This window comes from Phyllostomus discolor, chromosome 3 (assembly GCF_004126475.2).
Source record: "Phyllostomus discolor isolate MPI-MPIP mPhyDis1 chromosome 3, mPhyDis1.pri.v3, whole genome shotgun sequence".
NCBI classification, from domain to species: domain Eukaryota; kingdom Metazoa; phylum Chordata; class Mammalia; order Chiroptera; family Phyllostomidae; genus Phyllostomus; species Phyllostomus discolor.
In genome coordinates this window covers 20053392-20070122 of record NC_040905.2, presented here as the reverse complement: position 1 = coordinate 20070122, position 16731 = coordinate 20053392, and the positions used below count along the sequence as shown (strand labels likewise).

General features: G+C 36.1%; 1 protein-coding gene across 1 annotated transcript in view; it reads right to left on the bottom strand.

Annotated features, from left to right (window-relative positions):
* The window catches only part of CDH12 (cadherin 12), a 337470-nt gene that overhangs the window by 140534 nt on the left and 180205 nt on the right, over positions 1 to 16731 (bottom strand). Inside the window, exon 3 of the mRNA XM_028514401.2 lies at positions 14446 to 14740. Within this exon, the coding sequence (XP_028370202.1) occupies positions 14446 to 14740 (295 nt within the window). The remainder of the gene's footprint in view (positions 1 to 14445; positions 14741 to 16731) is intronic.

Sequence of the window (16731 nt, the reverse complement as noted above, 5' to 3'; positions counted from 1 at the left end):
AGAGTGATCACACAGTGTTCCCTTGGGAATTCATGTCTGAGAACTTCAGTGGCAGATAGGATGGCTGATGGCACTAATTATTCAGTTCTGGTTATTTTCTGGTGCGATGTTAGATTGTTATACGTCAATTTCTTGTATACGGCCTCCCATGTACCCATTTTAGAAATGAGAAGTTCGGTGTTCATAAATGTCAAATCACCTGCCTATAGTTATTTAGATGGAAATTAATGGAGTTGATATTGTCTTAATCAAATGTCAATCTCTTTTCTCCTAATATAGAGGTTCCATAATGGTACTAAAATAAAATTAATTATAAAAAGACAAATGGCTTAATATATAAAATATGCCGAATATGTGAATGAGCAGATGCAGTCTCTAGTAACACAGGGATAAGTTATCTGAAGTATATGTTCCACTCAAAACAACAAAAAAAATACCAGCTATGTACATTTTAAACAATATTTCTGAAGTAGATATTTTAAATATTCTATTTTATTTACACCATTGACTTCTTTTAGCCTTGTTATACATTGTTCAATAGAATTTCTTGGATCTGTACATTACAAATTTTCTTTTTTAAAAGATTTTATTTATTACTTTTTAGAGGGGAAGAGAGAAATGGAGAGAAATATCAGTGTGCAGTTGCCTCTCTTGCACACCCTACTGGGGACCTGGCCCACAACCCAGGTATGTGCCTTGATTGGGAATTAAACTGGTGACCCCTTGCTTCACAGGTCAGCACTCAATCCACTGAGCCACACCAATCAGGGCTTAAAATTTTCTTAAAAATTAGTAAACTCAGGCGATCATTTCTTCAAATATTTCATGCTCCATTTCCTGTCTCTTATCCTCCTTGGACTTTACTTATACAAATGTTTGATGAATATCATCCATACCTCTTAATATCTTATTTAGCTCAATCATTTTCTTCTTTATTTTGAGATTGGATCATTTCAAAGATTCTGTTTTCAATGTCTATTTTTTTTTTACTAGTTGCAATCTGCTATTTAGTTCTGTCAATTTTTTATTGTATTTTGCACTTTTAATTTTTATTATGTCTATTATTCATAATTTTCTTTTTATTCTACCATTATGACAATATTCTCATTAGTCATACAATACACTTGAAAGAAATACCTGTTAGTTTCAACATGAATCATTATGATGTCTATTATTATTGACTGGGTTTTTTTATTCTTGATTATTGATCAAATATTTTTGGTTTTCTGCTTAACCTGTATTTTTATTATATGCTAGATATCTAGAATAATATATTGTAGAAAATCTAGGTGTTTTCTTCTTGTAAGGATCTTAAGATAGTTGCAATGTAATTATTGGCAGATCCTTTTAATCTTGTCAGGCCTAGTTTAGTTTTTTGTTGAGGAAAGTCTCTTACATTTTTGTTCTTAGACATAGGGCATAGCTATTACTGAAGATAATGGTCTTCACACCTTATACAAAGTCTTTCTGGTGTATCACATAAACATCTGTGATGTTCAGTGAAATCTCTCCCTTGTGCCAAGTCAATAAATTCAACATCTCAGCCTCTCCCTGACCAGTGGACACATCTTCACAGTATTTTTTATATTTCATAACCATCATATCTCATTTCCTGTGTTCTGAGTGCTTATTTCAAATATTTTAGATAAATAATATTCACAAAAATATGTATTTTTAGGACATGTTTCTAGGAAGTTTCTTCTAATGTGATTTATGAGGAACAAGGATGAAGAGAAAACAAAAGTAATTGATGACATATTTCCACATCTAGAACCCTGCAGGAGAAAAAGCTGTTGAAGAAAAAAAGTGGGAAATGACTAACATTCATTGAAACCCTTCTAGGGTTTAGTTTTTTTTACAAGTGGCATCTCTCAGAATCTTTATGACAATACTTAGTGTCAAATAACACTTAGCATCCAAACTTTACACACACACACACACACACTTTTCTAAACACTTTTTCCACTTCTTCAAAGCTTGAATTCAGATCATTAGTACCCCAGGGTCCATTTTGTTTTCCTTAAATAGCCTGCCTTTGTAGAATTAAGATATTTTATTGTTGCTGTTGTTATCAGTAGTCTGCAAACACTTTTAGTCTTTCTCTTCCTAGTTTTACTAATCCTTTTTAAAGGCATTTTCCAAAAATCACCCATATGAAAAATAAATATAGGGACCCTAAAAATAATCTTTGAAAGCCTTCTTTCTACTGTTTACCAAATAATAATCTTACTACTGCAGTAAAAAGACTCTAAAATGTTTAATTCTCAGACTCTCCCTGATTGAGAAGTTCTAAGTCTGCTACTATTATTGAAATTATAGACAAAGACAATGTTCTTGGAGATTGGGTGTGGGGCTCTTTTGTGGTTCAGATAACATACATATCATATTTTTAAAAATACCAAATAGACCTTTTTATTATATTTATGCTACATTTTATGCAAAGCTGAGACCTATTAGAAAATGAATTCTTCATAATCCCCTTTGTATTTTGATATTTCAAATTCTTTGGTAGTTTAAGTAGTGCCAGATTTTTTTTTTCTGAAGAGTAAAAAATAAGAAATATAGGTACTAAAAGTTTATATGACTTTGAGTAACTCTAGAATATTCATTCAGACTAATTAGGCAAAAAAAGAATAGTAAAAAGGAACTCAGTTTAAATAAATAAATAAATTTGACAGTAGAAATACAAACACAATCATGTGAGTGAGTCACTTCTACTTGAGACCTCTGGCTAAATAGACACGAAATATTAGTTATGAGAAATATTCTATAATGATAATAAATTCTTTCGGAAACGGGAATTATGTTTTTAGAAGATTTGGGAAAACGGAAATATTTTCTGCTCTTACAATACAGTTTCTACTAAATTCTTGTGATAACAGTGTTTTCAGTATAAATCATTTCAATCTCAAACAGCTTATACTTGATTAAACATAGGCAAAGAGAGAAAAAAAGGACATGGGAAACATCATTGCATATTCAGGCAGCCACCAATTTCTTTCTTGTCTAATTTAAAATGTGCAGTAGCTAATCATGTTTTGGCACTTTCTAACCATCAAAACATTTCATGAAATTATCTTATTACAATGTCTTTCCTACAGGAATCATTAACATGAAAGGCAGTTTAATTGATATGTTTTTTTTTTCTTCCAGCCCCATGGCCAATTAAACAAACTGTACCAGATTTTGATATTCGTCTTTGTTAACTTTTGTAAAATTGTACCTTCTGATTTTCTTATTTGCAAGTTTCAGACTTTTGGTCGGAGATGAATATAGTGCCAACCTTGATAAACTCCCCCAACCTTATTTCTGAACCACCTCCCTGTAATAGCTCTCGGATAGTATTCGTTGGAGTAGGCAGTTGTTATTACACTTGTTTTCTCTAACTCTTCAGTTTCTTCTTCGCCACTAATATCTCAGTGAGGCAAAAAAACAACAACAAAAAAAAACACCTTATGAATGCTGGAAAATCATATGGAGTAGGCAGGTTTCGACCCAATCTGAAGGTTATTCTCTTCCAACCATCTTAGTTTTTGTTTTAAACTTTTACTTTTTAAAATATGGATACATAACTGAAAGTAGAATTATTGTTGCAGGGAAATAAAAGTGTTTTCACCTGAACTTTTAGTACTTTGAGACAATGTTTCAGTGATTTTAATAAAGTCAGGCCACTCCTTTCAGAGTGGGCTGAATGGAGAGTTTGATTTTATCCACATGTCAGTGTGAGACTTGCCTCCACTCTTCATTTTATCCCTGTTCCTGTTACAATTTCCTTCCTTCCTTCCCTCCTCCCCTCCCTCCCTCTCTCTCTCTCCCTTCCTGCCTCTTCTTTTCTTATCTTTTCAAGGAGGTATTTTCCAGAGTAAACACTCTTTTTTTTCCTCACAGGTATATTTAAAATATGGATTGTATTATTTTAATCTCCATCTGATATTCAATCCAGTACTCATGTCTCAACACATTTTTCTACAAAGGGCTGATAGCCAACACTTTAGCCTTGGGGGCCATAGGGTCTCTGTTGCCAGCTCTGCCATTGTAGTGAGAAAGCAAGCACAGACATTACATAAATGAATGCATGTGACTATATTAAAAAACAAATAACAAAACAAACAAAAAAACAGTGATGTGCTGGCTTCCTCCCACAGAGCATAGTTTGCCGCCCCTGCACCAGACCTTTAGAATGGATGCTTTCTGAGGACAGGAGTTTTGTCAGTTCTTCTCACTGTGCTAACCCCAGTACCTAAAATAATAGGTATCCCATTGGAACCTGTTAAATATACACCTAGAATAATACATGTCACAAAATACAGTATCATATGATTTGGAAAAACACTTGGATCCTGTAAAAATCTAAGCATCACCAAGTATTTGGTTTGATGATGAATTACTGTGCTTGAATGATAAAATTGATTCTTTTTATTTTTTCATTTGACTCGGGTGTTGCACCTGGTTTTTATTGTGAATTTGGTTTAAAAAAGCAGGTTTCCTAGGTTAATGTCTGGAGCGATTCGTATATAGTGACATGTTCTTCACTGGTTTTGAATTTGAATTACATGCACTTGTCACACTGAGTTATTTCCAGACATAGATCTCAAACCCTTCATCATGTTTGGGTTAAAGATCTCATTAACTGAGTGGTCCTGCCATCTTGTCTGTCTTTTGAGTCCCTTCACAGGATGGCACATCATTTTCACCTTGATGGATGGGTATAATCCATCAGTGTCTGGTTGCTTGAAGTTATTTTCCTTAATACTAAGCTTAGTTTATGTCGATCTTCAAACCCGAATGCATCGTGCACAGTGGCCAGCAGAAACAAAAATTGTTTTAGAAAATTCGGCTGCCAACCACGTGGAATACCCAACACAAGCCACTGAACCTCAGAGCACTCCTGCTGCCAGCAGGGTTTACGAAGGTGTGATTGCTCTCCCATGATCACTTACTGTAAAGCAAGAGACCACTGGGCCAGGGCAGACTTTTGCCTGCTTTTGTGTACACACACTAACCAGAATAGAGCAAATAAGGAAAAACAGTCCCTCAGCTGGAAGACAACTTTAAAGAAAAATGATGTGCACAGCTATCCCGCCAGTAGCTGGCAAAGCAGTTTTTACAAAACATATTTAATGTTTACAACCACTTGGAGGCTGGGGAGAGAGTAACACTTTGAAAATATGTTTAATGTTTTGAAGTACTCCGTGGCCAAAAAGCAACTCCTGCTAACATATATTTAATGCTTAGAGTCATTTAGCTGTTAGGGAAAAAAAAAAGGAACTTCTTGTTAATTTTTAACATTTATTGCTGATCAGTGGCTGCTAAAGCAATGATCAGTGTAGTGTGGTTTATGTTTGGGGACACCCGGTGCTGCTACAAAAACAATTCATACACTTCTCGCGAAGCCATAACAAAACTGTCAATAACATTGCCTTTGCGATTGTACTGCTAATAAATTCATAGGACTCAAGCATAGGAATAAAATGCTCCCTGAACACAGTCATAACATCCTATGGCCCTGAAAATAGTTCTGCCATGCTGTGTGCTGTGGACACATCACTGCAGACACCGGAGTGATCACCAGGCCTCGCTCGACTTCATCAAAGGTGTTTAAGTGACTCAGCAGATTGCAAAGCAAAAGTCGCATCTGATAATCCATGTTTCTTACAAATCAAGAGGTTGTCTCCACTCATTAAGGTAAAAGAGTACTCTATACTAACAAAAATATAAATTGGAATGGAATGTCTGTTAGGTTTTTAAATGGGTTTGGTGCCGTTTGTAAAAAAAAAAAACACAGTAGAAAATATTGAGGTCATGTGTCAGAGGGAGCGACTATGTAAAAAGGACTCAGATAATTAGCAGGGACCTCTAGAACTTTGGCTTTTTCTCCTGCTAGTTTTCTGAGAATCATCACCAAATTTTAACAGGATTCTTCCCCATTTAATAAGCACATTTTTCCAGGCACATACATTTTCTCCCTTATAGCTTGCAATAACTCTGGGAATAATGCATTTTTATTCCTCATTTGTAGGTAAGGAAACCAAAGCCCAATGAGTCCAAAAACCTGTGCAAATACTTAAAAAGGGAAATGGTAGAGCAGGGAACTGTACTCTTAAGTTCACCCCCTACACCGTGTGACTAGAGCATGCCACCACAGAGTCCTGAGTTCTGTCCACTTTCTCAGTGAAGTCATTTCTTTCCTTAATTGACTGTAAGAATAAAAATGATACTTTCTAGCATGTAAAAGAAGCTTCAAAAACCAGTATTTTAGCAAAAATGAATTTTGGGCTTATCAAACACTTTGAAGGTCATTCTTAGCCTCTAGCATAAAAATTTGGGCAGTTCAACAAATTAAGAAGCAAAAACTGAAAGAAGGATCCCTGATTTAAACACTGTTAATGCATGAGCAGACAATCTAGAGACAGTTGATTTTAGGAACACTTTAAGTCCCTTTATGAATCAAAGAGATGTCTTTCCTTTTTGTTGATCTTCTAGAATAGGTTACTTCTCAATCCTAGCAGGGATGGGGAGAGGCAGGCTTTTGTGCTGGCAGAGATATGGGGATGGAGTTTGGCTGGATCTGCAATGGACCAGAGCAAGGTGTTGGAGCTGGAGCAGACTGAGAAAGTTGTCCACATAGAACTGCAGACAGTGGGTATGAGTGATCCATTGAAGCAGGGAAGCAATCTGTGTGGGAAGATTTAGAGTGCTCATGAGGTGAGCCAACCGCACAGTGAGAGAGACTAAACCATGGAAATAGCCAGTTCAGATTGTCGAGGCTGGAATGGAGTCATTAGGGCATCGACAAGGGGTTTGACTAGCATGACTCAGTTGGTTGAGCATCCTGCAAAGTAAAAGGTTGTAGATTGAATTCTGGTCAAGGCACACGCCCAGGTTGTGGGCCAGTCCTGGGTTAGGGCATGCCCGAGAGGCAATTGATCATCGATGTTTCTCTCCCTCTCCTTCTCCCTCCCTTCCCCTCTCTCTTAAAATAAAAATAAATAAAATCTCTCTCCCTCTCTCTCTCTCTCTCTCTCTCTATATATATATATATATATATATATATATATATACACACACAAACACACACACATATGTGTGTATACACATATAGATATGTAGAGATTTTTATCATATATGGCTCTTTTTTATCATATATATGCATGATTTCTCAATCTCAGAAAACAGAGTTATAAATTATAAAGTGTTGAAGAAAAACTGGAAAAAATAATGGTGTTGGAGCTTTCATTGGCCAAATCTAAAACAATTTCAATATTAAAATAATGATACAGATTAGAACCATTTAATAGAGTAAGAAAACTTGAAACTACACTGATATAATTTTTTTTAAAGATTTTATTTATTTATTTTTAGAGAGGGAAGGGAAGGAGAAAGAGAGAGAGAGAAAAACATCAATGTGCAGTTGCTGGGGGCTGTGGCCTGCAACCCAGGCATGTGCCCTGACTGGGAATCGAACCTGCAATGCTTTGGTTCACAGCCCGCGCTCAATCCACTGAGCTACGCCAGCCAGGACACTGATATAAATTTTAAAGTAAATAATTTGAAAGTGTGATGACAACTGGGTTATCTCTCTAGTTTTAGAATACATCTGGCCAAAATATGTAATAATCATAAAGAGATAAAAAATAAGTTTATAGTAAAATCATTATCTAATGTAGGGAAGGCCTACTTCCAATAGTTACACCATCATCTAATCCTTTTGTCTAGAGTCTGGAATGGCCTTACCAAGGTGGTCCTAATAAATGGAGTATCAGAGAAGGGACAGGATATCAATCCCAAGGAAACAACAACAGGAGTGGTCCTGGGGGTGTACTCCCCCAGGTAATTTTCCAGTGAGACCACATTCTCACCTGAATTGCCAGCTTGACACTACATCCATGGAAGACTTTGAAGCAGAGACACCCAACGAAGTTGAGCCCAAACACATGATTCAGATAAACAAAGAGGTAATACAATTTGTAGTTTTCGACCTTCAAATCCTGGAGTGAGTTGTTACATCATAGTAGGTAATACCATTTTTTCCTTTTTACCGGGTAGTGGGGTACTGCCATAACAAATACTTAAAATGAGAGAATAGTTTTGCAGTCAGGCATTGGCTTTGAAGAGAATGTCAGAATGTTTATTGGATGTTGGACTTGCAATGCAATGCAGGTGAGGGCTTGCATGAAACTAAGAACATTGCGTTGGAATCTGGAGTAAGATAGATCATTATCATGTATTGACAGAAAATTTAGCAAAACTGTTGCCTGCATTTACTTGGACAACAGAAAATGGATGTGTTGATGTTTAAACAAAAAAGGATTTATATTGCCCTGGCTGGTATGGCTCAATGGACTGAGTGCTGGCCTGCAAACCAAAGGGTTGCTAGTTTGATTCCCAGTCAGGGCACATGCCTGGGTTGCAGGCCAGGTCCCCCAGTAGGGGGTGCATGAGAAGCAACCACACACTGATGTTTCTCTCTCTCCTTCCCTTCCCCTCTGTCTAAAAATAAAATAAATAAAATCTAAATAATAAAAAATAATAAAAATAAAAATAAATAAAATCTTTCAAATAAAAGACTTATAGCTTGTTGACTTTAAAGATTCTTAGTCTTTCTAGATGGTAAATGATGGTAAAATTAAGAAATAGTTTCTAAGGATAGATTAAATGCAGGACACATGAAGATTGTGTATTGTCGAAAGATAAAGCCATGGTAGTGACTATAAAATCTTGTATTAAGATCTTAAAAAGATCAAGATAGTCCACTGGCTGACTGTCTAGTCAGTCAAATTCTCTCTTAAGAGATTAGCTGTATATATGGTTCAAGGAGCCTCTCTGCCAAGCAGTAAAGATTCCGATTCAGGAAAGGGCTTTTGCACTCATACATCTCAGTTAGGTCCAAGGTGAGGAAAGACCTGTCTTTAAGATATTTGTTGATTAATTCAGTTAACCCAAAGAAAACTCATGGGATACCCATACTACCTATACAGATTTTAAGAAGTTCCATGTGTAAAAACATCACAAAGTGTGGACTGATAAACAAGAGAGAGATTGTACAGTGAGGGTAGGCCTTTGGACCCCTTGAATTCTATTTGCAGGAAGCTAAATAAGAGAGCTGCTTGGTTGCAAGTAGATGTGATATTCAGTGAAAAAGGAATGATTACTTCAGCAGGTAGAACCAAGATCCCAGACAGTCAAAGTGGGGACCCTGGACAACTATTTCTAGCCCTTGAACCTAACCTAAGTGCTTTCAACATTTACCAGCTAGATTTCAGAAATGTGGTGGACCATTAACTCCTACATGCTGTGCATTGCCCCCACTTTTGAACAGAAATATCTAATGCAGTTATCTCATGCATGTCTGACTATTGTAGGCTGAGTGTGTGTGAGGTAAATAACAGGTCTCTTCAGTATTGCAGGTCTACAAATTAAGGGGAATTAAAGCCAACATATCCCAATCACACCTTGATTTAGATGAGTTTCTGGACTTTGAACTTGTGCAATAATGTGACAAAAATGTGGGCATCCTAGAAAGGGGCTAAGTGTATTTTACATGACAAAAGCAGCATGAATGACTGTGGGCAGATGGTGGAGTGTGGTGGGCAGACCATAAGAGGGTCCTCAATAATAATCCCAGATCCTTTGTATTCATGGCTTTGTATAATCCTGTGCCCTGAATGTAGGCTGGATTTACTTCTAACAATTGAAATATAGCAGAAGAAGTGGTACCTCACTTTCGAGATTAGGTTATAAATAATTTGTGGCTTTGATCAGAGATGTTTTCTCTCTCTTTTATACAGATAACCCTGAAGGGAGCCTGCTTCCATATAGTCCCTTAGTGAGGCCTATGTTGCAAGGGACTGCATGGAAGAAAATTCCTGTCTCCTCACAATTACACCCTTATATCAGACCATAGCTCCAGCCAGTAACTTGGCTGCAACCTTTGGGAGACCTTGACCCAGAGACGCCTCTCTAAGCCACTCGTCAATATCCATGCTCCTGTGAGAAGTGAATGCATGTTCTTTTACACTGCTAGGTTCAGGGTTAATTTTTTTCTGCAGCCATAGATAACTAATACAAAACCTTTATGAAGTAATAAAAATAAACATTATGTGTAATGGGGCAAATCAAAATTACGTTTCACTTGATAGCATACAGAAAGAATACAGCATCACCTCTATGATGTACCTAACAAAGATGCATATGCTGAATTAGGAAGAAACATCAGAAAAGCCCAATATGAGTGTCATTCTTTTTAAAAATCTTCAAAACTGTTAGAGTCACAGAAGTAAAAAACAAACAAACAAACAAACAAACAAACAGTAAGGAACTAAGTAGGAGGAAACTAAAGAGACATGGCATTTAAATGCAATATGTAAATTTGGATTTAAACATTTTGTTATATAAGATGTTATTGAGGCATTTGATGAAGCCCAAAAGAGGTTTAAGGATTAGATTGCAGTGATGCATTAAAGTTAATTTCCTGACTTTAAGCATTATATTTTGATTATTAAAAAAAGAGTGTCTTTGTTTGTAGAAAACGGCCAATATTCTGTCTCTACCTTCCTGGCAAGGACTATGTGGGACACAGAGAAACCACGGATATTGCACCTGCTCCTCTTGTACTACATGGGCTGCTATCTGCAGTCACGGCTGGCTCGTGAGACAAGATAACAAATCTGCTTCATCATTTCTTGGTTTGTCTACTATGGCATTGCCATGAACACAAGAAAATGTGGATATTTATCCAGGTTTCTAAATTATATTAATGATACAATAAAGTAATGTGACGTGTAGTCACAATCTTCCTATTTCTAGTCTGGGATTGGATTATTTAAGTATGACCATGTGGAAAGCATTCTGTTTAATAACCTGCTAAAAGTCTGCCAAAATTCATCTTAGCATTTGTCTCCAAACTTTATGTAAAACAAAATAAAATTCATGTTAAGAAAACAAAGGGAAGCAGTTTAATATTTTTTTTTAAGTTAGCAGTGTAATTCCCTTGCTTTTTAATGTCAGTGGATAAGAGATATCTATTCCACAGGTTTTAACTGGGGACATTCATTCTCAAATTAATATATTAACAATATAATACAATATGTATTCAAAAGAACCAGGTCATTTGAGATAGAAAACTAAATGTAAGCCCCCCCCCAAATATTTTAGAAATCACTAACCCCCAAATAAAAGGCGTAATTGCTTGTGATTAAGTTCATCTAAAGCTTCTGAGAGTCATTCCTATTTTGTGATACATACGCCTTAAATTTTCATATAAAAATAAAGATCAAATAGTAAACAGCACTGCAGGAATGTGTTGTAATGATTAAACAAAATAGGAAATGAAAATATCTACTTAGATCTTCTGGCCCCTCTCTGTTGCTCAGAAAATGGTAGGTCTCCACATAAATCATAATTCTGAATTGATATGTATTAAACATGTCATAGAGACCTGGTTACCAAAAACCCAACCAGCTGCCTCAAAATGGCTTAGCTCAGACAGAGGAAGATACTGTAAGTGTGAACATGGATTTGAAGATGTTAAACCTGCCAGCCCTCCAGGAAAAGTAACTTAAACTGCATACCCTACCGATGCATAATTACCAGACATGGAAGAGGGCACATTACTGTAATTCACTGTTACTCTGGTGATCTTAAAGAATTAAGACCACATTCATAATGACCAAATTTGTCTCCAAGGAGCAACTCTGAGTTGGGGAATCTGGATCATTAAGTAATTTCCTTAGGTCAGAGTAAAAGCACTTTAACTATGAATATTACTTCTGTGGCATACTGGATGTCGCACCAGTTGGTAACAAAGTGACCTTTCTCTCAAACAGTTCATAGATTCACTAGAATTTTCTACAGCTCTCAGGAACTAAATATATTCCACAGTCTTACATGTCTTAAATATTGGTTTTCCTCTGAACTCTTTACTTACCCTACTCACTGCCATCTTCCCTTTATACAATTATGTTTTTTTATAATTTTCACTTTATTTAATCTCCATTCCAGGTTTAATTGTTCATTATCCTTTCAGATACACACTCCATTATTGCCAAATAGACATTTACATAATCAATTTTCTTTCAATGTTATAATATATTTTGGTATTCTATAGTACAAAATTAGCTATTGTACTACATGTAGTTTTGGACTGCTTGATCTTCTCTTTTATGGAAAATGAAATAGCAGCATTCTCAATTATTGGGAAAGAGCAGTTATTTCCTAGAGAATATCCCAAACACGGACACATATATAAAACTGACAGAGGGATTTGCTACACTGCCCAATACACCCCTGTGAGCTCCATCTGGTCTTGACCAAAAATTGCTTTGAAAATCTAAGGAAAATGATACAGGGTTTGCCTAGAAGGGGTGTAGGGAAAGAACATAGAGAATAAATAATTACTGGACAAAATGACTTACAGCAGTGAAGCATTTCCCTGTGGTAAGAAGGGTATGCTTGGGAACAGAGTTCAGGAGCTCTAGGAAAATCAATATGATATCTGGATGCAAGTTGATTTGGTTAGACTTCGGTTAGCTTTTGGTTGGTCACATAAAAGTAAAGGCATCAAATAACCGCAAATCTAACTGGGACTCTTGTATTTTTTTGTTGTTGTTACATGTGCAAAGGCAGGATTGCAGAGAATGGCAAGAATGGTGCATGGCAGGTGTTTAATTTCTAATATTTAATCTGTGTGTGGTGTTTATAATGTTCAGTATTTACTTGAAAAGAGTATATTATGTAGATGCAGTGTATTCTACCATAGCTCCTTCCGGTACCTCGTGGCAGCACAGCAAACAGCGTCTCCACCAAACAGTACACGAAAGCTGTTTTGTTCTCTCACTCACCTAATGCTCGCCTAGTTTTCCAGATTTATTTCTTCCTCAGGAACTAGCAGTGAACTCCTGATGTAAGGGCCCAGACTCTGCAACTACCCTTTATCCTAACTGGCACTGCAGGAGACTTAATTGTTTATATTATAAGAGAATGTTCTAATACCGCAGACAGGTGTGTGTTTGCTTTCAGGATGCTGTTTGGATAATAAAGTGTCATTGAGGATCATGATTTCATGTAAATATCTTCAATTTTCATGAAGTCAGCACCAGGCTAAACCATTTATTACTAAAAAGCATTGTCTTCTTAAAAGCCATACTGTTTCTCAAAATATTACCTTCATTTTTCTCCTCCTGTAAAAGCAAAACACGCTTTTCTAAAAATTGCACTTCCCCATTTTCAGGGTCTACTTTTCTAATAAGATATATTCCAATTGTATTTTTAAATCTCTAGCAACCATAGTACCACATAAAAGAGGCAGCTCAAAAATGTAGCAGAAACCTAGTAATAGATATGCGGCCTTGAGTATGTGCACAAAAATTTTACATTTAGGTGAACTACTCTGAGGTGATTTCTCAGGTTAAAGAAAGAATATGGTCTTTGAATGCCTGATAAGGTCACAGAGACAATTTCAAGTGTATTTATGGTCAATCTATGTGACAACTCCTATATCCAGTAACCTGATTCTGCCCTCAGGGTACGCTGTGCAAACTTCTTGTGTGTGTATGACCCATTGTAAGGGCAGCAGAACCCCCCACCCCACCCCGAAGACTGTCAGACATAGGGAATAGTAGCAACTGCTCACATAAGAGTTTCATATTGTTGCCTGAAAGTGATGAGTAGCTTTAACTTACAAATGTGCTAGAAACTAAAATTCACTTTGGAAAAGCCTGAGGGATTGGCAGTGGTGACAGAGGAGTAAACACTGTAAGTTAAAGCCGTCATTGAAGGTGGAATCCTTAAGTCATCAACCTTAAGATACATATTTCAGGACTTTGTAAATTGTTATTGAAATGTGATTTTTTAAAATTTTATTCATTATTAAGCATCACGACAATACCATGGCTTAATTGTGAAATTATTCTAATAGTAACTGCATAATGATGTTCATTTTCTAGTGTGGTGGCTTAACTGCCACATGTGATCTATAGCCACAAGGCAACACACCCCATTCTGGACCACCTTCAGACTCAGACGTGATACATGCTTTGATAATTTACTTTCAGCCAAGGACTACTACCTGGTATTTGGTGAGTGTGGTGGTGACCTCCAACTATGTAGGTATCTGGAACTGTACTGACAATCAATTTCAGTCCAAAGTGAGTTTTGCACTTAAAGTACAGAGGAATTCTAGGAGTTCAGGGAAATGCAATGATTGGACAAAAGTGAAGAATATTATATATCCTAGATATTTATGTATCTATTTATGTATCTATTTATTTAGAATGCAGCAAAAAGAAAAATTAGATAGAATTTGGAAAAACTAAACAAAAATAATTGTATCCTCTAGGGTGGAAGAGTAATCTTCTGGGCTACAAATAAGATGTTTATATCAAGCTGCAGAAAATAAATATGAAAAGACCTTGTAGCAACTCATAGAATTTTGGTCTGTCTACTCACCCACAGGAGACATTTCGGGGACACTGGCAACATATGGTCCATCCAGAAACTTTGGCTCATTATCATTAATATCCTGCACTTTGATGATGAACTCTGATTCAGGCTCCAGAGGCTTCCTGGTTTCTATGTCCACAGCCTGGGCACGAAGCGTGTAGAAAGGTTTTTCCTCTCTGTCCAGGCTCCTTATCGCATGAATGTCCCCTGTAGTCTCATCAATGGTAAAAACGGTGCCAGCGCCATCTCCTGAGAGGGTGTATTTAACAGTGCCCTCTCCCTTATCTAAGTCAGAATGGAGCTTTAGGAGGAAGGGGGGAGGGAGGGGAGGAGGAGAAAGAGAGAGAGAGAGAGAGAGAGAGAGAGAGAAAATGAATGAGGCCATTAAATGCCTGGTTCTAGGTTAAAAACCTTACTTGCAGTGTAATATTTTATAAGAAAAGTTAAACAAAACAATATGGTTCTTTTTTTTACTGTTTGTCTTTATAAATACAGAAAAAACAAAGTTTGAAAAATGTGTGGCAAGCCTCTGTATATCCCTAAAATTCCATTTATCTTTTAATCTACTTGACTTATCACATAGATAGATCACATATCTATCCATCATCTCAGTCTTCTGTCAATCGCCTTTTTTCTTAATATATTGCAGAGATCAGAAGTAAAGCCCCTAAACATATCAGCATGCAATAAATGCAACTATTTTGAATATTTGCACCTATTTACTCCTTTCATATACTTTTGGGGAAATTTTTTATTAAAAATGCACAAACCTTAAGTGTACTTATTGTTTCATTTTACATACTTGTAATTACAATAAATTTGCTCACGAATACAAAATCCTATATCCTCTAAATATCCCGAAGATAGAAATCAAGAATCTGAATTGAGTGGGAGACAAAGTAAAGGAACTCAGAAAACAATGGGTCTTTTCATTTGAAAGGAGAGGAGTTTTGGCAGACAAGGACAGCTTTGTCATGCATGACACAGGTGTCTCATCTTAACGGACTAACTTTCATTGAGTTATTGAGTATTACTATCCAAGTGATGGGTAGGCTCACTGGTTATCCTTCCATATTCACAGACAAATGGCTTGCTCAAATTCACTTGATATATGAAAATTTAGAGAAGAGTTTTGAACTTCCGTTAATTCCTTCTGAAATTCAAAATGTATAATTCACTGTTGTAGCATGAAAAAGGATCAACATAAATGGCATCTGGTAGAGGAATGAAGAGAAGAGAAATTATCATTGTAATACAGTAAGTCACACTTTTTTAGATGGAAATCCAAGAATTGATGAAAGATAGACCTAGTCTTGGAAATCTGTAAATTACTCAAATGAATAAATATTGTTATATTTATTAAACTATAGAAATATTGCATTATATGCAACTATTTAATAATAGGTATAGTCACAAGTGTATTTTGTAAATAGTTAATGTAATTTTTAAAAAATATGTAGTATTCTTATAAACGAACTGTATTATTTTTTATTCAGATGCTGATCTAAAATATTTTAAATCGTTCTTATTCATTTGGATACAGTATCTGATTTCAATGTCTAAGTTTTTGTATTTAAAAGCTCATTTCAGTCAACAGATCAGTCAGAGGAAAGTGTTAAACTTTTAAAATGTCCATAACCATTTGGGCTGTGCTTTAAAATTTGCAGATAACCACAGCTCTTGTGCAAAATTCTGGGTAAGAATGAGTTCTGTTTTTGTTAATGGTTCAACACCAAAGAAAAGCAGTTTTGAAAGTATTTTAAGTTATAGAAATATACTTTCACAAACAGACTTTCTGGTATTAGTATTATAAATATAAATATAACTATAAATATAAATATAAATAATATAGATACAGATATAGATGATACAGATATAGATATAAAATTAAGAGAATGAAAAAAACAATAATGATATGTAGGGAACTGTTTCACATGGCTTGGAAATGTAGCTCAGCTCCCACCTGGAAAGCCAGTGGAAAGCGAGTCAGCACACAGGACCACATCCACAGAGAGGTTTTCCTGTGGGGAGTCAGGCCTGCATTGTACCTAGACTGCTATGAGACTTGCTTTTGGTAACACTCCCTCACCCTGGATTGAGGCAGCAAGTGCTTACTGTAACTTCCTAAGATCTGTGCTAAACTTCCCCAGTATGGAGTGTGACCAGATCAACCACTTTTCCCCTTGGTCTGCAACATTTTTCTCTTTGAAGTAATTAGCAACATTCTTTCCTTTGTTATCTGTAAAAGGTAACCATCTAAAGCCATCCTGTGCATGGTAAATGAGGGCCATC